At 46.6% G+C, this 26,319-nt stretch overlaps 2 protein-coding genes across 5 annotated transcripts in view; one reads left to right on the top strand and one right to left on the bottom strand.

Moving 5' to 3' along the window:
• Positions 1 to 26,319, bottom strand: part of DOCK1 (dedicator of cytokinesis 1) — a 529,068-nt gene that overhangs the window by 274,304 nt on the left and 228,445 nt on the right. The gene's annotated exons all lie outside the window — the stretch shown is intronic.
• The window catches only part of INSYN2A (inhibitory synaptic factor 2A), a 36,665-nt gene continuing 17,026 nt past the window's right edge, over positions 6,681 to 26,319 (top strand). The window contains exon 1 of the mRNA XM_060127088.1: positions 6,681 to 7,855. Coding sequence (XP_059983071.1) covers positions 6,681 to 7,855 — 1,175 coding nt within the window. The remainder of the gene's footprint in view (positions 7,856 to 26,319) is intronic.

Below are 26,319 nucleotides of genomic sequence, written 5' to 3'. Positions count from 1 at the left end.
CACGGCTGAAGTAACTGAGTAAAGGTTTTCAGTAGGTTAAAATGGGTTTTCTGAAATCAAAGATATACATGAGCCGGGGCCCCACCTGCCATGCTATTTCTTCTGCCCAAGGCCTGCAGTGAAGCTCCCTGAGTGCCCTTTGCCCTGCTTCCGACTGGATGGTCCTCACTTCTTAATGATGGAGGCCTCACCGCAACAGTCCACAAATCCAGGGAGTGGGGCGTGACTTGGGCCACCGCATTGGAGGCTGAGACGGGAGCAGCCTCCCCACAGGGCTCAATCCCAGGGGGGTGTCGGCATTCACTCTTTTACCCCATTTCAGCCCTCTTAATCAATGACCTCTGAAGAAGGCAAGAAATGTCTGGGAAAATATCATTTCAGTGTATTAAAGGAAATTAAACTGGATAATGAATCTAACTAAGACACAGTCCAAAATCTATAGCAGTTAGCTTTGCCCTGAGGAGAGGAGGGCTCCCATTTTGGAAGAATCAATCAGTGGCTATAAAACAGGTCTTAATGTTAACTATTTCAGAAGGCAGATGAATTCATTAACAGGTGAGGCTCTGTCTCACTTCCCTTTCCCTCCGGGAAGCAGCGGATATTCTTTTTCACCACTCCCCCACTCTGAGTAGCCTAATGTTCAGGCATTCCCTCCGCATACAGAAGAAAATGCTGACCCAATTAATCTTGAATCCCAGCCAGCATCTTCAACACCAAGGTGTCTCAACAGTGGGAAAGCAACGAGAACAACCAATAATGTCACGCAGTCCCTTTCCAAACTCATCGGGTTGCTTGCCTTGCTTTTTTGCTGTATCCACTGACGGATGGGACCCTGGGAGGCGTCTTAGCAAGGCCGTCCCATTCCCCAGTCCCCACTGTCAGTCAACTGCATTATGCCATTTATATCATAGCTCCGGGCCAGACTGGAAACCTCTCAGGTCCCTTCAGACACTAAGAACAGAACTAACCCAGTGGAGATGCTCTCTCGTGCTGAAATCCCACAAAGTTTCCTTCAGACAGTAACTGCAGATTATAGGTCAAAACTGCTTGATTCCTAATTAAAACAGATGGCAAGTTCCAGCCGACAGTGAGCTTTCTTTCACACATATGGATATATCTTCTACTAAACGCTCCCCGGATCTCCCAGCCAGTCCACACACACCTATATACAGAGGCATGTACGTAGATGTCTACACCCTGCAGATACACACACACACACACACACACGAACACTGTTAGGATTTTGAAATTCATTTTCTTTCTTTATCCAAGGTTTCCTCAAAACAATAAAAGATGACCTTTGGGAGACTGCTTGTACCCAAATCTAATCATTTCTAGGTTTTTCTTCTTCTGATCCAAGTGTTTCTACTTTCCAGAGGCCTGACCCTGTCAGGCTGCCCTAAGGTGTGGACTAACTTTGCCCTGTGTCTTTTTCATTGGCAAACAACATAACGACACTGCAGCTCCCCCTACCCAAACTGGAAAACTCCCCAAAAGCACTATCTCAACACCACAATGATGACCAGTTTTGTTCATGTTCTTCCAGTACAATTTGGTAGATTGCTTTCTTTCACTTAACATTATCTCATAAGCGTTCTTTTCCGATACTAAATAATATTTTTTAAATTAATTAATTTATTTATTTATTTTTGGCTGTGCTGGGTCTTCATTGCCGTGTGCAGGCTTTCTCTAGTTGCGGCGAGCGGGGGCTACTCTTCCGTTGAAATGTGCGGGCTTCTCGTTGCGGTGGCTTCTCTTGTTGTGGAGCACGGGCTCTAGGCACGCGGGCTTCAGTAGTTGTGGCACGTGGGCTCAGTAGTTGTGGCTCGCGGGCTCTAGAGCGCAGGCTCAGTAGTTGTGGCACACGGGCTTAGTTGCTCCGCGACGTGTGGGATCTTCCCGGACCAGGGCTCGAACCCTTGTCCCCTGCATTGGCAGGCGGATTCTTAACCACTGCGCCATCAGGGAAGTCCTAAATAATCTTTATAATTATCATTTTAATGGCCTCACTGAGTGAATATACACCATAATTTACTTAACTGTTTACCTATTGTTAGGCGTTTAGTTGCTTCCATTTTTTCACTCCTTTAAGCTGGAATGAACATCTTTATATAAGCTATTAATTTAAAGCAGCATGCAGAGATGACTCTCCATCACTAATCTAAAAATACAGGGTTTATATATTTACAACTCACATTTGATTATGAAATTTAATTTGAGGGTAATTAAGACATTTATATTCCAAACAGCTCCTTGACATCAAGCTCTCCCCGAGCTAGCCAGGCGCAACCATGACTTGCCATTTTCACCTCAAGACAGCACAGTCCAGTGAATTCTAAAACACAATTTTCTTATGAAAAATAAACTTCCTGAACTCTTGCTGCTTCAGAGCCAAGAGATTAACTCCAAGAGTCCACGGTTCTCTGCGGTGACATAGCCGAGGCAAGCCATCGCTGAAAATGCCAGCTTGGTGTCATGCTCGATCCAAAATTCAAGGCAGCCCTTGTTGAGTCTGTGCTCTAGGACCAGGTACGTTCCTGGGACCTACCTGGAGGTTCTCTGCATAACCTGCACCCAGACACTTGGCGGCAACAGGCCGAGGAAATGGCTTACGTGAGTTCCAGCTGTTTGATGGTTTATGAGGTTTATCATGGGTCGCTTCCAGTTACAGATTTCCCCAGGCAGGGGTAGTTGCCTAATGCATGGGGCTTAAAGGGACGCACTGGCTGTGTGATTCTGAGCAGGTTTCGAAAAAATCTTGTGCCTCAGTTTCTCGATCTGCAGCTTGAGGATAACAGTAGCACCGCCCCTGTGAGGCTGTCATGAGCGTCAAGGAGAAGGTGCACGTGAAGTGCCTAGGACAGTGCTGGCATTCGGTTAGGACATAGAAACAGGGAACATATGGACTGAATGTTGAGGTTACACTGAAACGTGTACATGAACGAATGCGTGAAGGGACGATGAAAAACGAGTGTGCCAGGCAGTTCCACTTGTCTCAGACTCTCATCTAGAGAATGTCCAATTTTCTTTTATGACACAATCTTTTTTTATTTGTTTTTTAAATTTTATTGAAGCATAGTTGATTTACAATGTTGTGTTAATTTCTTCTGTCCAGCAAAGTGACTCAGTTATACATATGTATAATTCTTTTCCATTATGGTTTGTCACAGGATACTGAATATAGTTCCCTGTGCTATGCAGTAGGACCCCGTTGTTTATCCATCCTATGTATAATAGTTTGCCTCCGCTACTCCCAAACTTCCATACAAAATCATCTTCTTAATGGTAATCACTTCGAGCCCAATCCCCCCAATAAACAGTGAATGAATACCCTGGAAAGATGTGCCCAACTTAATATAAAAGTGATTCTTAATGTCCAGGAAAATTCCATTGTGAAGCTTTAGAGAATACCATCCAGTCATCAGTAGAGCTCATAAACTCATCTGAAGGCAGAATAAGTCATCTGCAAAACTCCTTGGTGTCTTTACTATCAGTGAAATTAGGACGACATCATTACTATACTCGAGTTCAGCAACAGCAAGCTACACTGATAAAAAAATCTTATTTAGCACCATCATTTCTACTAGTAAGGAAATGATTTTCATATACTTTGCAACCCCCTGTGAGACAGAGAGGTGCTTAGGAATTGTTTATTATTATTATTTTGCCACTGGCAACTAATTCTTCTGATTTGTTTTATTAGTTTGATGATTGGCTCCAAGACTCAGAATATCTTTCCAAACCAGCAGACTGATGTAAAAAAAATTACTTCAGTTCAGTTTTTGGCAAATCGTGAGGATGAATATAGCATGGTAGGACAAACTTATTCAGACAGTCATTTTTCTGTAGTGGCAGGGAAAAGGCTGAAAAATTACTGTAAATTGCTTTTTGTAAAAATGCTCTCTCTTTCAAATTTTCCCTAGTATGAAGGTCTTCTGTAGAATGATGGCACAATACATTCTGACAAACCTGGACAACAAAGGCATTAAAGAATGAATATGAGATCGAGTGAGGGTTAAGATTTCATTTCCTTATTATCCCAACCGCCCCCCCCCATAATCTCCCCAACACAAGGTCCCTTGTGTGCATCTTTTTAACCTCATGGAATAAGTAAGTGTCTCTTAACCATATACATTATCTACCCTTAGCAGGCATGCTCTGTCCCCACCACCCATAATCTAGTTCAGTCTGTACCTCTCCCTTTCCTTCTCTCCAAAACTGCCTAGTTTTTCGAGTTTCAAATGACAAAGGTCTCCAGATATCCTCAGTACCCAGTAGAGCACCAAAGACCAAAGAAGACTTGTTCTCTGTCTTCTCCAAACTACCCTCGGACTGTGATTGTTCCGGATTAATTCTTTTGTCGGAGGACACACAGGCGGCAATGGAGTGAGGCTTTGCCTCGGTGCTGGCTCAGCACAGAGCTGGATCCTTCCCAGACTGGAGCGTCAGAGCTGGTACTTTGCAGACACCCTGCCCCCTGGGAGGTGGGACACTGCCATCCCTTCTTGGTCTTTGGCGTGGCTTTCCACCCCAGCCTTACCTTCAGGACACACTCTAGCCACCCAAGGTTACAGGTCTAATGCAGTGGTTCTCAACTGGGAATGGTTAGTCACGCCCCCGCCCCCCCCCACCAGGGCCATTTGTCTGGAACCACTTCTTGCTGTCACTTTGGGGTGGGGGTGCTACTGATATCTAGTGGAGAGAAGCCAAGATGCCAATAAACATTCTATACTGTGTAGGAGAGCCCACCCAACAAAGAATCACCCAGCCTATAATGCCAGGAGTGCCAAGGCTGGGACACCCCGGTGTGATGGAAACCAAACTCTGCAGGGATTATTTTTGATGTCCTCTAACGTGATTCCCAGCTTACTGTTCAAGGCAGAATTGATGAAGTACCTGCATTTTCTCTAAGCCTTCCGTTCAGTAACACTAGTGAAGTGCTGGACCGCGCCAGTGCCATGCCGGCACGAGATGTCAACTTAACGGAGTCCCCAGACTCCGAGGGGGGGCAGTTCCATTAACTCACTCTCAGACAGGGGCTCCGGCTTCTCCTCTCTTCCCCTTCTCTGAACCACCACCCCCGTTAGCCTGCAGTCCTAAGTCAGTAAGGACTAGGGACGTGGGGAAGTGTCCTGCCTCTCTGTTCACTGGACACCTGAGGGACAAGAAACAGCATGGACTCGGGAGTCAGGCAGATCAGCAGCCTGCCAGTATGTCTTACTTGCTGTGTGACGATGACTAAGTATCATGACCTCTCTGAACCCCAGTTTCCTCCTTGAAAAGGGACGTGTGGCACTGAAGGTACTAGGTGTGGCCCTCCTCTATCAGCAGAGCTCCTGGGGGCCCACACACCCACTGGGTCCCAGAGCGGCAGCCACGTGATCGCAGTGCCTCTAGCATTTCACGGAAGTGCTCTGGGAGGGACAGGGTGGCCTGACCCTGTTCTTGTTCCCCTCTCACCGGCTCCTGTCAGTGACCTTGCCTCTCTGGGCACCTTGCTTGGACGCCAGTGCCCTGTACAGCCTAGCTTCCTCCCATCTGACTGTTTTCTTCTCGAACACAGGGGGGAAAAAATGAATGCTAACTCACAAACAGCATACTTAACTATATTTTCTCGCTTTCACTTCAACCCTCAAGAAAGTTCTTCCATGTGCAATACACAGCTGTGAATCTGCCTAATAAAGTGAAGGCATTCTACCCACTGGTATTCCCCCGGAGCAGTCACTGGCCACCTGCATCTTTTTAGTTGCATTTAATAATTCAGCCCAAGATGAATTTGCATGATTAACATAAAGCCTTGTGATTGTATTTTCTTTCAGGATTTAAATCCTGAAACAACCACCATTGTGTTCACTTTCAGAGGTTGTGATCAAAACACAAAACTTGATTTTAGAATGAATCATTTCTTTAAAAAAAACTAGTATTTTCAAATACCGCTCTCCACAGAATCAAAGAACAGAGTTGCTAACACAGGCTTTGTAGATGTAGGGAAACCCAGGTCCTTTCTATGGTTCCTGTTAACCCATTAGAAGCAAGCCATACTGCAGAGATTTTGTTTTCCTTTATGCTTTTCCCATAAAGCAGCACGGCCCCCTATCCCACGGCATCCAGAGTGGCCACCATAAATAGATTTAGCTCAGTTCCTCATCGGAGGGCTCTCCACGTTTATCCGATCAGGAGCTAGAATCCCCGAGAAGTCTTTAAGAAAAAATAGCAATTCTCTCGGATTCCAATAATAGATTAATCACGTCATCTTCGAAAAAGTAATAAAAACCCAAACCAAGTAAGTTGCATTTGGAAAACCATCTGCCTGTGAAGTGGAGATGTGCGCGTGAAGTGGCAATTTGCAAAGCAGAAGAGGCAGCGCCGTCGGGTTTCTTCATGAATATAGTAAAACAGGTTTGTCTAATAGGGAGACATGCCTTACTCTCAAAAGAAAAACGAGGGTATCCCACATGGAGAAGGAAGCAAGCTTTAATATCTGAGAAGCATTTCAAACTGTGCCTGCCAGTGATTCTCCGCCTGTCTGATTTTCCTTAACATAAAAGCCGACCTCACCTGTTTAAAAATAATTAGGGAGCAGGCAGTAGTCATTCCGGCCAAAAGTTTGTGCTGCCTGCATTTGCGTGTGTGTTTCTGTTCCACTGACACGTCTGTTGCTGTCTCCGACTGCAGGAACCATGGTCAGTAAGGAACCCAGCAAATGCGCACTCACGACCTCGGCGAGTGAAGTGGAGCCTGCCGCGTGCCTGGCCCTGGAGATGAGATACGCCCTGGATCCCAACCGGCAGATTAAGAAGCGTAATAAAGCCCTGCAGGTGCGGTTTAAGGATATCTGCGAGGCGCAGAACGAGCAGAGGGACACGCAGCTCTCCTCGGGACAGCTGGGCGACAAGCCGGCGTCCTACAGGGCCACCTACCGCAAATACATGACCGTGCCCGCTCGAAGGTCCATCCCCAACGTCACCAAGAGCACAGGTGTGCAGACCTCACCGGACCTTAAGAAGTGTTACCAAACTTTCCCCCTGGACCGCAAGAAGGGGAATCTCAAAGGCATCCCAGCCGCGGATGCCTTTAAAAGTCAAAACAATGGGTTTGTAACTGATGCGAAAGAGAAGACTGAGGAAGGACCCGGGGAGGAGTCCCGGCAGTGGGGCGCGGACAGGGTTCAGAAGGCGGCGGCATTGCTTTTCCACTCCGATGAGCACGTGAACGCGCTGGGCCAGCCCGCCGGGGTCAACGGCGCAGAGCCATGCAGAACCCCCGACCTGCACCGCTGCCCAGATGCTCCTCTCCAGAACTCCACTCGTCCTCCCTCCCAAGAGCCCGATTACCAGCTGCACGGGAAAGCAAAGCACGACCGGGCGACCCCAGACGCCGAGGAACCCGCCGCATCAGCCCACGGGACAGTGTTTAAGACGGAGGTGGCCACCGTTTACGCACCTGCCCCCGGCGCTAGGGCCCCCGAGCTGGCCTTGTCGAACTCCGCCCCCTCGAGCGAGTGGTCCCTCTGCCCCGTGGCCGACCAGGAGCAGAGGAAGGCCTCACAGGCCAATGGGCTCCAGGCCCCGCCCGGCGCTGCCCTGGCCTGCTCGCCCCCGACGCAGTGCCTGTCCCCCGAATGTAGTGAAGCGTCCCTGCAGACTCAGGCCCCCCCGGCGCACGAGCACCAGCCTTGTCCGACAGCGCTCGCCGTGGGTGAAGAATGCCAACAAATCGTGCCTCGTGCGGAAGTGGTCGATCTGAAAGCACAGCTTCAGATGATGGAGAACTTAATCAGTTCAAGCCAAGAAACCATCAAAGTGCTCTTGGGGGTCATTCAGGAGTTGGAGAAAGGAGAGGCCCATCGGGAAGGGTATGTATGTTCACGCCTTTTTTATGATGCTCTCTGCAGGCTTATCACCCTCAGGGGCCAGCAGCAGCCCCCAAAGCCCAAATCCTTAATGAGACTAAAGCCTGCGTTTCTGAGAACAGGCTGTAGTCTGAGGACAGAGCAAGGTCAAAGCAGTCCCAGGTTATTTTACGATGCTAGACCTCATTCATCCTCACCTGCAGGACTGACTTGCTGGTTAGCATTCCTGTGCCTGGCCTGGAATTTAATGCCTATTTTTTGAATGAACTGACGGAGCTTTCCTTTTTATCTCCCAGGGCTAAAGGTTTATGATACTGATGAAGTATAATAGGTATGCCAGTCCAGAATATCTAATCTAAATAAGAAGCTACCTGCCTCTTAGGAAACGTATTATGGAAAAGAAATTCGGATGGCATTTTGAAAAGTAAACGCTGACTCACTCGTGCTAAATAATTGGAATAACATTGATATTCAGGACTGTATGAGGTTTTATATTTTATACAACAGACAGTATTTTTCTTTCTTACTTGGAACGCACAGAAGCAATGCCCATCCTTAGACAGATCCTATGTGTATACCATTAGCAGCAAGATGCCTTTCTCCACGAGTTGCCCTGTGTGCACAGATGGGCAGGAGGGAGAATGAAAACAGCCAGGACTGTCTGCCATTGGTAACAGATCGCTGAACTTAGTTTCCCTTCTTTTGTACTTGAGATTGTGCTAGGACAGCCAGGCAGTGTGCTAGGCTGATACGAAACAGCCAGCACTGCTCTGCTTCCGTGTTTCTTGAAACAGTGTCATGGCTCACTGGTTTTGTCTAGACAGCCAGACCTTCTCTTTCCCATTCCCCCATGAAGCTGTCCGGATTCCACCAGCCCATGTTTTGGAGGTGGCATCTGAGGCAGTGCCCTGTTGCCTCACGTGATTAGCACGCTTCACCCCGTGGGCTCCTACCCCTGGGTTAAGTGAGCTGGCAGCCAGCTTGAAGATAAGCCAAGAAATGCACTGTCAGGGCAGCAAACCACCCTTGCACGGGATTGTGGTGGTTGAGTTACACTGGGTTTGCATGTTGCAAACAAAGGCAAGGAAGCAACCTCTATGATCTTAAGCCCTGGCCCCAGAGGCAAGGTGCCTGGTGCAGATGTTGCCCTTGGTGTCTGGCTTCTCCAACTTCGTGTAGGTGGTCCATCTACAAAAGGAGTTAACTCTCAATAACCCCCCCCTCCTACGACCCAGCATTGTTTGCAGCCTACAGTATTAAGCAAAACAAGTTGCTAGCCAATCGTAAACTAATCTAACAGTAGATTAATAGTAACCTACCATTATCAATTGGTTCTCAAAGGCTTTCTTGAATTTTGGGTTTACATCTCCATTTTCATCCCACTTCAACCATTTGGCCTTGAATAAATACATAACCAAAAGCAACACACTAAGGTGGGTCTGTAAGGGATCTGTGATCAGTAGACTGCTCCCATGGAAACATGAAAAGCCCAAACAGGGACCGATCACTGACTTCGATATAGCTGGTAGTGACTTAAACCAGACAGCAAACTAGAAAGATACCAACATCACCAAATGGGAAATAAAATTCAACAAATGGTATAAAACCAAGTGCATATACTAAGTCGCGTGCATCTCACCGGGGTGTGTCCCAAAATAAACACCTGCGTGGCTTGAACATCAATAAACACCCCATGCAAGGAGAACTGTGTTCTACACAGAGGTTCCTTCTATTAGAACAGGCCGGAAAGTTGTTTTAAATGGGATCCTCTGAGTTCTCTGAGACTACATCAGTCTTCAAAGTGGTTTTGAGTTTGTTAAGACATGTCTAGGTGGGAATTCTGGCTCTGAGGACTTGGGCGAGGGCTGCACCTCTCTGTGCCTCATTGCTTCACCTGTAAGTTGGAGCTCATCCCCCATCCTGCAGACCGAGGGTGAGGAAGACAGGGAGTGACCTTTGAATGCACGGAGCCCAGCACCAGGTGCATCTGAATGGGTTGGTGTCTGCTGGTGGCGTGAGGGTTGCCTTGCTGGTCAGCGGTGTTGGGGTCTGGGGAACACTTAGTGGCCCCATGTCTGAGTCCAGAGTGACGGATGCACCCCACACACTCTCAGTACACAGGCTGCCACCAAGTGCCGTTCCTGCACGCCCTGACCTGCTTTGTCCACATGTGGCTATTGAAATTCAAACTCGAATTAATTCCAATTGATAATTCCGTTCTTTAATCACATCGGAAACATCAAGAGCCACCTGTGGAGACTGACTCCTACACAAGACAGAGGACATTGCCATCAACACAAAAAGGCCTTCGCCCCAGTATCCCCAAAACAAGGGACAGTGCCTGGCTCCTAACCATTTGAGGAGTGGGCACCTTCGATCAAGGCAAAGGATGACTTGACTTAGAAATCAATCTCTAGGTCAGTTGTTGTCTGCACAGGCCAAGTTCACGGTAGAAAAGCAGGACCATAGCCAGGTGAACCCCCACATCTGTTCCTAATAATCTGCATTTCCACCTCCCTCCCTGAGCTCTCCGGGTAACAGTGAGTCAAGTGGTTTCAAATCCCAAAGCCACCTTGAAGGTGACTTCTCTTGCTCAACTGCCCAGGGTCATTGATTTGCCCAGAATTCAGATTCCCACCACTGTTTTCCACGTCAGAATATGGACAAGGAGACAGCGGCCTCGGAGGCGGGCAGATAAGAAGCAAAGCTCCTTCTCCATCCCTTTCTCAGGGGTCTGGGCCAGCAAGGGGGGAGAGTCTGCTGGTACATTTTTAACAACTGGCTCTCAAAGAAGGGGGAGTAGCATTTGCTGATTTCCACGGTGTAAATACTGCTATTGTGGCCAGTATCAGCCAGCTCATTAAATCCCGAAAATGTAACCTTCGGCTGCTCTGAGCACTGGACCAATCCCCTGAAGGACATGCACCAGGACAGTCACTTTAAAGGAGGAATTCACACGACTTATTTTATGCGTTCAATCTAAGCCAGGAAATGTTATCCTATCGTTGCATCTCATGGTAGAAAATAGGAAAGCTCACTCTACGTTACGTAGATGATTATTAGAGTCATTATGTAACATGACAAGGAATTTCATGACCACATTAAAATATGGGAAAACACTCCACGTCATCACCTGTGAAGAATGCTCAGAACCTGTGTACAATCCACTTCTCTCCTCACCCTTCACCCCCAAATTAGCTTGCAAGGGCCTTTGTATAGAAATTAACCTTCAGTAAGAGGAGTCTCAGTGAGGGAAGGAATTCCGTGTGCACTTGACTTAGAAATCAATCTAAGAGCTCACGACTTTGAAACCAAGTGACACATTTTGCCCCCAGATCCCCACTGCACTGCAGGCTTGAGCCAGGGCTGGCGAGGCCTCAGGCGTGCTCTAGCGCAGACCAAAGGAAGACAATGCTCGTTGAACTTGGCTAGCACGGCCACGGGCAAATTACATTGAATGTATAACTTGAATAGAACTTCTTTTCATTGTTGAGGTTGTTTATGCATTACCAAGTCTGCCAGGCAAGTTCTTGCAATAGTTCTTACTCTGTGCGTAGAAATTTCTGTGTCACCAACCAGGACCATTTTCAGTCGCTTCCAAATTATTTTTCAGAAGAGACTCTTTCTTTACTCTCGTTTGCTTATATAGATTTCCGAAAGGCCTCAGCAGAGAAAGTTTTCAGTTTAGGCAAGTTACTTAATCTCAGCGAGCTTCAGTTTCATCTTCTACTAAACAGGGATGCTAGAAGCTTAACAATGCTGTCCACAAAGGTCTCAGCAATAACCGACACACAGCGGGCACTGAGAAAGGACCTATCCCAATATGAGCATTTCAGCGGGAGGCATTCTTTATGCGAGTGGATGTGCACAAAGTGTCCAGGAACATGCCTTCTTATTCTTAGTCCCTTGTAAAATGTCTGGGCAATTCACTAAAACCGCTCACTTTAAACAATTCAGGCAGCCTTTGATCCCTCTGTTTGCGTGAATGCCAAGAATGATCCTGCTTATTTCAAAGCTCTCAGCGTTATTCTTGTCTCTTCCCAGGAAGTTCAGGGTGACACAGGATATCTAAACGAGCCACAAATGTAATCGCTGAAGGCTGAGACCGGGCAAACGGGGCACTGAGTTTAGAAACCCAACCAATTCTTGTTAACAGTCGTAATTCCCCAGAGCAGCTGTGGGTTGCTGGGCAGGTGACCCTCCGACCCAAGGCTGTGGGGCTGCAGCACTCAGCTCAGGGGCTGCACCCTTACCGGCCACCTCGGCAGGGAGACGGCTGCTTACTTCTAAGGTGCTGGCAGCCCCACATGTGAGGTGTCTCGAGGGGTTCACTAGCTGATGCCAACCCAGCGACCCTTGGTTCTTCAGAGAAGACCTACAGATGACATGAGAAGCTTTACTCCACCCATTAAGCGAGAGGGCAGGACCTGCCATTGCCCAGGGTGAGAAAGGTTCTTTCACTGGTCGGGTCTCTCCCAGTATCAGCCAAGTGCTACCTGCAGGCTTGGATGTGTGGGAAGGAGGAAGGAGCAGCTAAACCCAGGCCACTCCTAGCCCTTAAATGTGACCAGCAGGCAGACAGGAGATCATGAAGCTCCGGGGGCTTTGTACTGAGTCAGAGCAAGTGTGAGGCCATCACATAAGACACGAAAATCCTAAGTAACCAACCAGCCCGAGGAGCCCGGTAGCTTGCAGTGAGCGTTATAAATCCAGTGATTCAATCTCCCGGCCATGGGGTCCTATTCAACCTCACTGAGAAACGGGTTTCTCCACGGCGGGATGTCCCGTTCTCTCGAGTCCAAGTCACACAGCGACAGGAAAGGGAAGAACTAGCCGGGGGAAGCGCCCTGAGGTCAGGGGCCCTTTGCGGGCACAGCCTCAGGGGCTCTGCAGGCAAAGGCGATAGGAATAAAGGTCTGGGGACGGCCACGAGCTAAGACAAACCCAGTGTGGAATCCTGTAGTCACATTTGCTCAACTTTGTTTTTCCTTTTAATCACTGACAACAGAGGCAGCCACAGAATGGGTGAGGGGGTGTGTGTGGTACGTACACGTAGAAATAAGGACCTAGGCCTGCAGGATCTATTTTTACTGAAAGATCTCAGGATCAGCTTCCAATGTAGCAGATGTCAGCAAGCTTTTTCTGCAAAGGGCCAGACAGTAACTATTTTAGGCTTTGAGGGCCGTGCAGTCTCTGTTCAAGTGGTTCAGATGTGCCACTACATCGTAAACACAGGCATACACGACACACGTACGAGTGAGTATTGCCATGGTCCTAGGAAACTTCACGAAAACAGGCGTTAGCCAGACTTGGGCCAGTTTGCCAGCTCCTGCGACATGGTCTTGTAAGTGTAGTAACCATAGTTCCTCGACCTGAAACCAGGTCACAATATGGGCGCAGGGCAATCCCAGATGTGACTGCCCCACAGACGAGTGTACCATTCATTCACAGGTTCAAATGGCTTCTACCAGGAGTCTCCTAAGTGTTGCGCGCTGTGTCAGGCAGGGTGGAGGGGGGAGGGTAGAAGGCAAAGAACTCAGGCCCTCTCTGAAGTGTTCACAGGTCGCTGACACTGTGTTTGTACAAGCCTACGCTTATCTGTTCATCAGCCCATCAAACCTGCAGGATTCTGCTGGGGAAGTGTGCATGTGCGTGTGCGTGTGTATTATACACAAACCTGTAATTTACATGCATATACATACACGATGTGGAAAAGGTCTCACGCTCCCACCAGCAGCAGTAAGAGGTCATCACAACACCTATTTATATGATGTGACTTGCTTTCACCCAGATGTTAACGCTGGATGGACAGAAACTACGCACTTGCTCTACCTTCTGCCTTATGTTGACAGATCACAGGGCAGCAGGCACTCTTCAGGGGGACCTGTCAGGGGATGAGAAACCTCTCCAAATTTTCGCTAATTATCCGTGCCCACACAGAATAAATACGGCATCGCAATTACAGAGGAAGCGTAAAGGGACAAGTTAATTTGTTTAAGTCACAGAGCAGAAAGAACCTACAGCAAAATCGAGCATCACTGCAGCAGCCAGGGAGTCGCCCGGAGTCAGAGGCCCCAGCAGGAGGCGTGCAGCCTCCCACCCACCCGGAGCCCAGGGAGGAGCCAGGCACAGTTAGGCAAACCCATCTCAGGTCGGCGGTACACCCTCTAGAAGGAGACCGGGTTACTCTTGCCCGAACCCACCCAATTAACTGAGATCAAAGTTTTCCACCGGGTTAGCTGGAATGGCCAGATGTCAAGGAGGGGAGGTGGGCGCTTCTGAGGTCTTGACAAGCGTCCTTGCGGATGTCTCTGGAATGTGAGCACTGCCTTCCTGGGTGTCTGGCCCGACAGCGCGCCACAGGAAAGAGGGTGTGTGAGCCGAGAAGGGAGAGCAGCACACAGGGTCAAGCTCGGAAACAAAAAGGTTCTCCTCCTGCCTGCCGCACCCCTGTCCTCTCATGCTCCCTATTTGAAAGGGATGGAAATGTCAGCACGTCATTGTCTAAAGTTCTTGAGAAATCAGTTTTGGTGTCTGCCCATTTGTTGCAACCCAAAACATTTTTTAAAACATGCCAGCCAGCGGACTGAGGTGCCCTCCTGTTCACATGGTTTTTCCATTTTCCGAGAATGACCGGGCCTCTGCAGCCAACTGGTCCTGAGCTGGCCACGTTGCCCCGTCCTTCCCTGTCTGTCCTACATGTGCTTGGGGGTGGTTATTAACCTCTCCAGTGCCTTTCTCCAGAGGCTTCTGACTCTGTGAAAAAGACCTAAGAACACCCGCCCCTCCTGGGCTTCCCTGGGAGATTAAATAAAATACCGAGGACCAGGCTCTCTTTGCACAGTGTGTGTGCAAAGTTAACTCCTTTCAAGTTACTTTGTTACTGAGAAGCAACCTTCCAGGTGCTAAAATGCATGATGCAAGGGTGCAGGCGTGAACACCTTCAGAGAGACGTTCTTGCTTTACTCAAAAGGCAGGTTTATTTCCAAGGATTAGGAGGGGCTGAGGATTACAGGATGCAGACCTCCAGCTTTGTGCTTGCTTTCAGAGAAGCGTACGGGGCAGGGTTATTTGGTGTTAACGGCCAAGGCAGCTGACGTGGAGTCAGGAAACGTGGTTTTGTTCCCAGCTCATCCTAGCTTCACCCCTCTGAGCCCCACGCTCCCACATGAAAGGAGGACAGTCCACACGAGACAAGGGACCTCAAGGGTCCTTTCTGATCTAAGAACCAATCCTCCAGAGATGTCCAAGAACTTCATAATTTCAGCCACTGCTGTAAATACATACAGAAGTTGAGAGAGAGACAGAGAAAGCAACACAGCCCTTTCTACGGATGTCGGTTAATAAACGCACACAGCGGTCCCACTATTAGGTTTTCTTTCTCCTCCTGATGCCTCAGCCATTCCTCATCTCTTCCACTGCTACACATGCTGCAACTGGCCTCTGTCCTTCTAGCTTGCAATCCCCTTTGAATAGTCTTCAGGGAACCCCCCCTTTTTTCTTTTTCTTTTATAACTAATGGCTTTTATATATTTGATAGAATATTCAAGTTCTAAAGTACAAGTTACCGTGTTTTATGATTTTGAAATAGAAGCATACATGATATTCTCTTCTAGCATTTTCTTCATTTAATACACAGGGCTGCACTGGGTCTTTCCTATAGCTTAAATGTATATAACGTTGTAAATACTATTTTTAAGTTTTTAGGCAATAATAAGCCTTTCCGTCCTTAATATGAAAAATGAGGCACATATATTTATGAGAATATAAAACGGGTTCCAAATTCTTGCTTTGGGCTTCATGTAGGTATCACACATACTTGAAAATGTAATTTAAATAATCTTCCTGTGCAGAATGCCAAAAGAAGATTTCAAGTACCTCCCCAGCCTTTTAAGTTGGTAGGTGAATAAAAGCCTCACTACTGAGCCACAAGGCAATTCAGACACCCCATTCGTAGATAAAATGAGCACTTCAAGGCTTGGCATGAACGTTTATGGAGTTTATGGAGTTGTGTCCCAGAACTCGGGTTTAAAAAAAGAGAGAAATGAAATGCAAGCTCTACTTTTCAAATACTTTTTTTTTCTTTTTGAAACCCCATGCAACTTCTGCTAAGCTACGCAAAAACTGGTTTGAGCTCTATTTCCCATTGGCTCTGGGGCAGAGTTCCGGTGAAGTGTGTGTCTCTGGGCAGAGCACCAACAGAGCTCATCCATTCTGAGCACCTACAATATGGTGGCCATCCTGCATTGTCTCAGTTAATCCCCAAATAACACTGTAAGGTAGGAATATGCTTCCACCGGGAAACTAAAGCTTAGATATGTTAAGTAACATCCCCAAGGTCAAGACTGGTGAGAAATAGTAAAGACAAAACTCACATCTAGACCCATCAGGCCCCAGCAGTATCCTCTCCCTCCTCTGAAAATGGGAGACCTAGATGTCTGCGCAGATTTGCAAAGCAGACACTTCTGCTGCTCCTGCCAATTCTGGGTTCTTCCTTTTACTGGATGGGATCAAGAGGCTCCCGCACCCGGACCTGGTAAAGGTCCACGTGAATTTATGTTCTGGAGAAAGCACACTTTTAACGCTGGAGGGAGCAGAAAGCACCTTGGAAGGGGTCCCCAGTAATAAATTATGTTTTTAAGGATTCCTAATCAGTAAGAGGAATCCCCTCTGTGAGGTAGTTTCAGAGAAATCAAAGCCGCTGATATGGAAGTCCAGGGACCAGCAGCCGTCCATGAGCAACCTTCCCAGGGAAACCACTTCAAAGCTTTCACGTACCGCCTGTCACCTAAGTGGCTCGTCCAGTGACCACCAAGCGCCAGCCGGGCTCTACCTTAATCAAATGTATGTCCACATTCATGGGAGCAAACGCTGAAGCAAAGTTTTTAATGCACCATAAAAACAAGCAAACTTGTGTTTTAAAAGCCAGATCTGAACGGACAATTATGAAAAATGAGTTCCTCTATGTAAAGAAGGTGTAAAACTGGGCCTATTTTGACCCAAAATGGAGCCAGATTTTTTTGTCAGTATCTCATTGGTTACAGCACTAGACTGGCTCCCCAGATAAAAGTCTCATAATGGGACATCAAGAATTTTATACTTGCTGACACCAAAATTTGAAGATTTTCATCTTCAGCTACAAGAGCTCTGAAGCATTTGTTTAAAAAACGAGTGCAATGTCAAGCTTCTGAAACAAAGCACAGAAGCTTCACAGGGAGGAAGTCTGATTTAAAACTGTGAACTAACGTGCTCTATGAAAAATACATCAAAAGAAATTATACATCAAAGGTAAAGGCTCTGTGGTTATTTACCATCGGAACCACTGCCCAACGCACAGCATTAATGCTTTCAAATTAAAACCTCTGTAAGATGGCAAGTGGCAATACTACAGCTGAAGGAAGTGGCAGCCCAGAAGAAAATTCGTTTTCACACAGTGTACTCACATTCCTATTTTCCTTCTAGTTTGGTAGCAATGCCACCAAAATTCATTTTCATTAATTTTCAATAAACTACAGCTTTAGCTTTATGTCTCCTTCAGGAAACAAGTTAATATCAACTCAGCTTCAGCTCAGCCCTAAAAAGTTGTTTCCTTTATTAATAGCTACTCCTGGTGCCCTCTGGGGCCAGTGTCTTTTTTGTCATTATCGTCATCATTTTGCAACTTAGCATCTCCTTGATTTCAGGAAAATATGAAGGAAACTGGAAGCTCTGCCCTATTTGTAATATAACCGGGCAGTTCTACATGCCAAATAATAATCAATATCTACCCCTATTTTTACATATGATGGTTTTATATTATGGAAATAGGATTAGAAAACACTAAAGAAAAAGTCCTGCCCTAACAATAGTGTTCATATCCGTGTCTGTCTCTGTTCAAATCTCCACGTATTTCTGATAGGAGTAATAATGACTGTGCAATAATAAGAAGACAGTCCCTCTTCTTCATCACGCATGGCTCTGTGTAAAGGCAAGGAAGGAGAGAGCCGGGGCAGGGCCCAGGGAGAGGCACAGACGATGAGACACCATTGCTGGAGGAGAGGCAGGTAGCTGCTGCCAGCCCCGGGGGACGAGACGCTGCATGGCCTCGACTCCCCATGCTGGCGGCCATGCTGCACCACTCACCACCGTTATAGTTTCCCTTTAATTCTTTGTAATGAAAACAAGCATTAAAAGCTTCCCTAACGACCAGAGCCTCCCCAGAATAACAGAGTCACCGCATTTGTTGGGGGGCTAGGCTAATAAAAGTTAATTTGTCAACAGCATCTAAAGAAAGCCACCAAGTTCATTATATATGGTGTTTGCCACTGAAACGTGTTCACCAGGATTCCTTCTGGGATAAAGAAATGACGTTTCCTGGGGTGAGGAGGGAGCTGGTTTAGGTGCAGACTAAGCCATTTATTTTAATAACTGGGTGTGGGAAGCAGAGGATGACTGACCCTTCCCACTTGTGTGGGGAGATTTAAGATGGTACCAGGGTAATACTTTTAGACAGATGTTTTCACCTGATCCAGCTGGGAACATCACAGAACTGACCACCCTGTGGGTGGGTATCAGTTAATCCAGCAGAACACTCAGGCAGATTCTTCATTCATTCATTCACTCGTTCACTCACTCGTTCATTATTCAAAACTATTTCTTGAGTACTCGCTACACTTCAGACCCCAATGTGAGCACTAAACGTCCATCAGGGAATAAACAGACAAAATCTCTGCCCTCGGGGTGCTGACATTCTAGCAGAAGAGACAGACTAAAAAGCAAAATCATAACTCAAATTTATGGCATTTTCCACGGTGGTAAGTTTAAAGCAGAGAAGAGAGGCAGGTACTGACTTTCTATCAGTCACGACAGAAGCTAGCGTTTACGAAGCACAGCTCCAGCCCTGCTCTCCAGAAGGTACCAGACTACGTGCTGGGATCGGGGAGATGGCTGAAGCGGTGTCCACGGCCACCAGTGTGCTCTCAGCCACACAGGAGAAAGACACCTCTACTGGACATCATCAGCATTAGCTATGGAATGATCTGGAAAAGAGCCACAACAGGGTGCTGGGAACTTGCGAGAAGCCATGCTGGGCAGCCTATGAGGGAACAGAGGAGCTGGTCCAGACCAAGGATGCTGGTGTGAATGAGCACAGAAACCGCCCCACGGAAGGAGTGCTACTTTTTAAAGTTACACAACTTACTCCGTTAACTTAGAAGCAATTCCTTCATCTTGGAAACAAATGTCCTCTAGATTTTAAGTGTCATGAGGGCAAGGTCTGTGTTTTATTCATCCAAGCAACTGCTCCCCAGCAAAGGGCCGCGCACAGAGCTGGCGAACAAGAACCATCCCATGGACGGAACACGCGAACACAGTGAAAGCCAGTTGGTTACTTTGGCTAATCTACAGCAAAGTGCTTGAAAGTCTATAATCAGAGCACTACACAGAAATAACTAGGATTACTGAAAACCATCCTGATGTGTTTAATCAGCTCACACGGGGTTACATAGAGAGCTCGTTCTTCAAGGGTCCACATCTCAATTCTTGGCTCTGGGAGAATGGTACATGGACAATTTTGAGAACTTCACCCTCTAGTGGAAAAAATTAAGTAAGGGTAGCACTAACGGGAAGAAGAAAGATCCAGCTCAAGCTATGATTGGGCTGTGCTCTAAAACATCACTTCTAAGTAACCTGTTTGGACCTCTGCACGATTTCCAACAAGCCAAAATCATAGATGGTGTTGGAGTTCCCAGGCTAGCCCTCAAGTTTCTTCAGCTGTACTGAGACTCAACAGAGAATGCTGTGAAATCTAACAGTCAAGTTTGTAGAGCGATTATTTCTTCTAACACAGGACTCCAAAAATGGATCTCCCTTAAAGGTTCCAACCAGAACAACTCTTATTTTATGCAAGTGACATCTGGAACATACACATTCAAATTCAGGAGGATCGCATGAGTGTGTGTGTGGAAAGAAGTCTTTGATGTCCTTCAATCTCAATGAGAGCCCTTTCCTCCAAAAAGAAGTCCAGAAGACGAAACTAAAAACAGAGGAAACCAGTAGTTAATGAGAATGGCCTTACTGCCTGACCTCACATCTACAGGCAAAAGAGCAGGAGAAGAGAGAAACCAGGGTCCTAGAATAAAGGCTTGCTGGCTAAAATTCTCTAAATACAAACAATGCAGCGATTATAACCAAGAAACTAGTGCAGGCACTGCTCTACCATAGTCAGGGCAATAAACAGAAAACATGGAAGTGAGTCATTTAAAGCTTTCTTTAAATGTCAGGAGCTGTCAAATTCCACTGAAACAGAGATCAAACCAACCCTCATGGATCGACTGAGACAAAGTTACCTTCCCAAATAACTTTATTTTTCTTTTGCTCTTTCATTCATCATTCCATGCATCCAAAGCCTTTCCACCTCTCCTGTGACCAGCAAGCCAGATGTTGGCTGGGCAAACAAAGAAAAAGGCAAAGCACGCCATGACGATACCAAATGCTGGGAGTGCTGGTGGAGGAAAAGTCATTGAGAGCTGGCCAAAGGGCACCTGAAGAGCAAGTGACGGTGCAGAATTCTAAAAGGGCTTCACAACAGCCAGCCCACTTAGACATCCCTAAGGCAGGGGAAAGCAGGGGTGGTGAAAAGATCTGGGGTCAGTGTTGGTCTGTGTTCTTCAAACTGCAACCTCAGTTTTTAAAACAAACACACTGCTTTGTCAGCTTGGGGATTCCAGGCCACTAATGAACAAAGAATTGCCCAGCCTAACATAGCAGGTCTGCCACTGGCTACAAAACGACTCCCCTCAGCTACTGGGAAAAAGGGACCTGGTCAGACCATCACCAGTGAAAGCCAGTACTGCCTTTTATTGACCAATGGGTGTTCTTGGCGTTTGTTAAAAAAACTGGCGTCATATTTTTTTAACGAACTTAAATTGGATGTCCCCCAAATCCTGGCATTCAATAGCTCAAGTTAATAAAACAGATACAGTTGAGTTTCCACGGTTATATGGGGAAAGTCTACATTCACTTTAGCCACTAAACAGCTGATATAGTAGGAACTAAACTACAGCTGCAGGGCATAATCTGGCAAATTCCTAGTGAGAAATTAGACTTAGGAACAAGCCAAAACTACTGCCAGAGGTGGGCTTAAAACATAGGAGATGGTCACTGAAAACAGCTGAGTTTGACTAGTTTTGAAATTTAATTTCCCCTAACAAAAGTAGTGGTATCAGGCTTCCCTGGTGGCGCAGTGGTTAAGAGTCCGCCTGCCGATGCAGGGGACGCGGGTTCGTGCCCCGGTCCGGGAAGATCCCACATGCCGTGGAGCGGCTGGGCCCGTGAGCCGTGGCCGCTGAGCCTGTGCGTCCGGAGCCTGTGCTCCGCAACGAGAGAGGCCACAGCGGTGAGAGGCCCGCATACTGCAAAAAAAAAAAAAAGTAGTGGTGTCTCTTTATGCCTCTAATTAATGTCATTTTGAGACTATTAAGTAGAAAAGCCCTTTAAGATGCTGCCATAAATGATGGCTCAGTTATCAAGAAGGCACAGCTGGAGCACAAACCTGGCCTAGAACGCGGACGGGGAAAAAAAAAAAGTGAGAAGATGAAGTGAGAAGGCTGAAAGAACAAGAGAGATCAACATTAGGGGAATAAATTGAACAGCGGCATAAAATGATCACTGGGAGCAGAGACCGTGCCATTTTCTTTGCTGCAGCAAACAACGTCTGAGCAGAGGGCCTAACACATACCTTTGAGTTAATTCAAAGTGACTCAATACCCTATGTAACGAGTGTTCTGAAGACCCCAATTAAAGGATCACGCCCTGATTTGCACATTACCCAAACACGTCTTTTGCTCACATGCTAAGAGCTCTAAACTTGCTGAAAATCACCATGTCATTTAAAAGACCCACAAATTAGCAATGGGGTCACTTGCGCTGCGTGTCCTGTGCCATGCGCCCAGCTCTATGTCCCAAAGTGGAAGTGGAGGAGGGGCCCCTCCAGGTGCATGCTTACACACTGGTGATGCTAGCTGAGAGGAGAATGCTTTTCTGAAATCTAAAACCAAACACTCCATTCACAGTTCCCCAGGGAATGTGAGAAGAGATTTTTCCACGGGCAATTAAAGATCTTCTGGCGAAAACAGTGTTGTGAGATGTGGCAGGAGAAACAGCACATTAAAGCCAATCCAGTAATCTAGTACCAGTGATTACAATTCAATACCATAGAATTATTTCCACTTGCCAACCACTCTTCTCTGAGCTGCTTATAACTTTGTCAGACTTTGCTTTTGAGAGCAGGCACAGTAAGAGACATTTTTTTCCCCTTCCTGACCTTTCCACCAAACAATTCTCTGCTGGGGCTGGACTGGAGACACAGAGTTGTCAGTCTCCACTCTCAGGCCCCATCTTCAAGGTCTCAGAGACACTGCGCCACTTGGACGTGGAGCCAGGAAGAAAGCTTCCGGTGACCTTTCTGTGATATTTTGCAGCGCCCTCTCCTAACACCACCCAGGGCCCTGCTACCTTAGATCTCCCTGTGATGCGTTCATGAAAAAGCAGATGCCGCCTTGTCCCCCCCGTCCCCGGCTCTCCATCCCTGCCTCCCGGGACACACCTGTGGTCCAGCTCAGGCTGAAGCTGGCAGACATCCTCCTTCGCTGATCATTCCTAAGGCTTTGTGACAAGACCCGCCACACGAGCTCTGCCCTTTGCCTTCCCTTCTTTGTTTCTGTTTTTAAAATCCCATCCCTCATTACCTCTTTTGTTGCTGATCTGCAACAGGACTAACTGAAGACTTGCAGACCCAAAATTGTCACCAATGCTGTCTATTTTATACAAGTGGACAAAAGTATATTTTTACCTTCAGTATTTTTTGATAATGACAACTAAAGAATTGGAGCAGATGGCCTCAGAAGCCAAAGGTAGCTAGAGAAACTGGTGAACCACATTCTGAGTTAAACTTGAAAATTCTAGGCCACTAAGAAAGGAGGATCTGATGTTTTCTTTGAATGGGGGTGCCCCAACTAGAGTTCCATGCTGTCTTCGACAAAGGACACTCATTTTACTTTCTTTAAAGTACAGCAAGGTCTTCTGAAGAAATCTGTTTCACTACAAAGCGGAAGTGGAAATGACTCTCATACCGGACTCCACCAAAACTACCTTGTAAAATTAGCTTGAGCAAAACCTTCTGCTTTAACAAATCAAGAACAACAACCCCTCCATGTGCTTTCCACGAAGTCCATCCTCTTTACATCCCTATTAATTTCATAACTGAAGTCTAGTCTCCTTTACCTTTCAATAAAGCCCACCCTGACCAATGAGTGTCCAAAGGGCATCAAGGAAGGAGAGGGTCAGGATCCCAGAAATGGTCCCTGGGTTAGAACCGTGATCTGGGGGGATGGGAGTCAAGAGGGTCAATGGAACAGGAAAAACACCTTGGACTCTTGGCGCTGTCCTTGGTGCTGAATGTTATGCTTTCCACTGCCCCACCTCCCCCCACCACAGTAATATACGCTGTTGAGTCCAGAACATTGACAAATGGCAACTCACTGTAGTGAGATGATAAACGGCAAGCGCTGCAAAGATCAGTGCATTAAAAAATCCATGTTTGCAGTGAGCACGCCTGTCACTGGGATCCAAGGAGGTTCACACGAGAAAGTGAGAATCAGAACTTTTCATAATTTATACTTTTCATATGCTTTTTGCACTCAGAATTTTTTTTCATTAGATTTGTCTGTTACTGGACTTCAATAGGAGAACACAGAGACTGACTGTATTATTTGGTTAATAAATTAATATTAACCAGACACCCAGCGTGTACCAGGCATTGTGACAGGCGTGGGGTTATAAACCTATATAAGGTATAGGTTCCCCAAAACAAAAGAGAAGAGAGTTTTATAAAGGTAGCAATTAATGTGCAAGACAGAAAATTTATAATTTTGGATCAAGATGTTCTCCCTCTGTGGCTTTGACATCAATAATCTGAGCTCTCTCTTCTCCAAACTTCTAATCACAAAAGACCTCTAGCCCTACTGTCACTGGAGAAGCATCTGCTCCAGCAGTTCAGAGTTTTTGGATTGCTTCTCTTTTTGGCAATGGCAATCCAGAAAGATAATCATTCCAAGTATGGGTTTTATGACTTGTTTCCAAGTGAAGGGAAATTAGGGACATTCCATAATGGCACTTTGTGTGTCCTGTAGAAAGGACTTACCTGTTTTGCCTGTATTTGGAGAACACATTTATTCAGATTCTGCAACGCAATTATTAATGTGACCATAAAATCATCAGCGAAGCCAAACCCTACATTTTGTAAGCCCCAAGGACAATTAGATGGACTATCAAAGCAATAAGCACAATGGGTTACACAGTTTAAGACCTCTACTAAGAACACCCTCACGCTTAATAAAATTGTAGTGGACATACCTCGATTAACAATAGCTCCTGGAGGCAGCCTGTGACTTAACCATATGACACAAGGACAACACTTTAACTTTTATCCACAAATTAATCTCTCACTGACATCCGTTTTTATGAACTACCTTTCTGGACTCCAAAGATTTGAATCCTTTCAAAAAGAAAGGTCCTTAACAAAACCATGGAAACATCCTGAAGGGTCTTCCCAAGAATAGTTCGTGGCAATGAGATCTCGAAAACACTTCTCACACATGGTGGCAATATGCCGGACCACCCAATTTTCATTTAAATTAGCTAAAAAAGTGGGGACCACACACAGATATGTCACTCTATAAAGCAGATATTACGACTCACTTGATTCTAATCAACAGACATCAGCCAAACCATACTGTATCTCAGGATTGTGTGAGTTAGGTTGGGCTACAAATAAAAGGGAGAAAAAAGAAACTGAATGCAAATGATGTGATAGAAAGGGAGGAGTGAGAGTAAAGGTTAGGAGGAAGTAGGTTCCATGTCATTGTCATCCACGTATAAATAAACCTCTACAGTGGCTTCCCATTAAATTTACAACAATGTCCAAAGAGCTTCCTATTTTATAGGATCTGTTCTCACCTCCCGCCTCTCTCATGTGCCCCAGCTATTCTAGCCACACTGGCCCTTTTATCTGTCCTGCAAACATGCCAACATCATTCCCATTACAACGTTCACAAGTGATGGCCCTTTTGTTTGCAAAACTCATCTCTAGATCTGGAGATGACTAACTGCTCTTTCATTATCATCCAGGTCTCATTCCAAATGCAGGGTCCTCGGGGGGGGGGTGGTTAGCCAAAGCCACCCGTACAACATTTCCTCAACAACGAGCCGTATCCAAAGCCATTCATTCATTCGTTCATGCGTTCATGTGTTGCCTGTCTGGCTCTCCCACTCTGCTGTAAGCTTCGAGGACAAGGACACAATCTTATTCCAAAATGTCTCCTCAGTAGCCAAAATGATGTCGGACACCTAATGGCACTTAATCATTATTTGCTTACTGATTATAACAGGGGGAAAATGCGTGCTTTTTACCAAGTGATAAGAATAGTCTGTTCAGAAAGGGCTTTAAAAAGAGCAGTTTATAACTGAAGAACCCCAAGGTCCTGGAAGAGAGTTCTCTTGTGCGTTTTAGGTGTCTGAAGTCTTTGTCCCGTCAGTGCTGGACTCATTGACTATCCCAAGGTGGCAATTATACAAAGTGCAGGACACAGGTCCCAAGGCTCGAGCAGGGCATCCCGGAGCATCAGAAGCCCGGGGTCTAAGAATAATGAGATCCCAGACCTGAAGTGTTGCTATATTCTCCTCTGTAAAATGAGGTAGCGTAATTAATTCGAAGACTTGAGGCTCTAATGTAAGTAAGACACTTGGGAACTCCATGCTCCTGGGCAAGGAAGGGGTGTTGGTGTCGATGAGAACTGATGCAGATTCTTCCTGAGGTCTCGAGCAGGAAAGTTCTGCAAGCATGGAAGTCGGATTTTCCTTAGAGCCCAGTAAGCGTGCCCCTCAGATAAAGGATAGGAAATGCCCTTGATTTCGTCTGTTTTCTCTTAAAAGCCTAAACTTTAGAATGTGACTAGGGCATACAGAAAACTATTACATATCCCCTTCCCTGGCTGCTGCTTAATACACACCAATGCAACACACAGAGGAGCTGTCCCTCGTCTGCAGCCCAGCCTAACAGCGGGACAGACACGTCCTGCAGCAAACATGTCATTGCCAGGACTTGTGCTCAAGCACCATGCTTATTTTACCATACAAAATGACCACGGTCAGACATGAGCTTAGGACAGAGCTCCAGTAAAATCAGTGGGACGGAGAAAGGCCTTTTATATATAATAAGGCATGGGAGAATGGAGGTCAATGTCTAACACAGAGGACCCTTGGTATGGGTTCGACAAATCTGGAGCCAGGGAGGAAGGTTCAGGAGGAATGTACCCTTGGGGCTTGTCATCAGGAGGAAAGGGCTAAGGAAAAGAGGAAGGTGTGATGCACAAGCTCTTCCTGACAAAGCTCAGGGGAGAGGAAAAGACCCCAAGTGGGCATCCAAAGGC

Source organism: Lagenorhynchus albirostris, chromosome 16 (genome assembly GCF_949774975.1).
Source record: "Lagenorhynchus albirostris chromosome 16, mLagAlb1.1, whole genome shotgun sequence".
Lineage (NCBI taxonomy): Eukaryota > Metazoa > Chordata > Mammalia > Artiodactyla > Delphinidae > Lagenorhynchus > Lagenorhynchus albirostris.
This window is presented reverse-complemented; position numbering and strand designations above follow the sequence as displayed.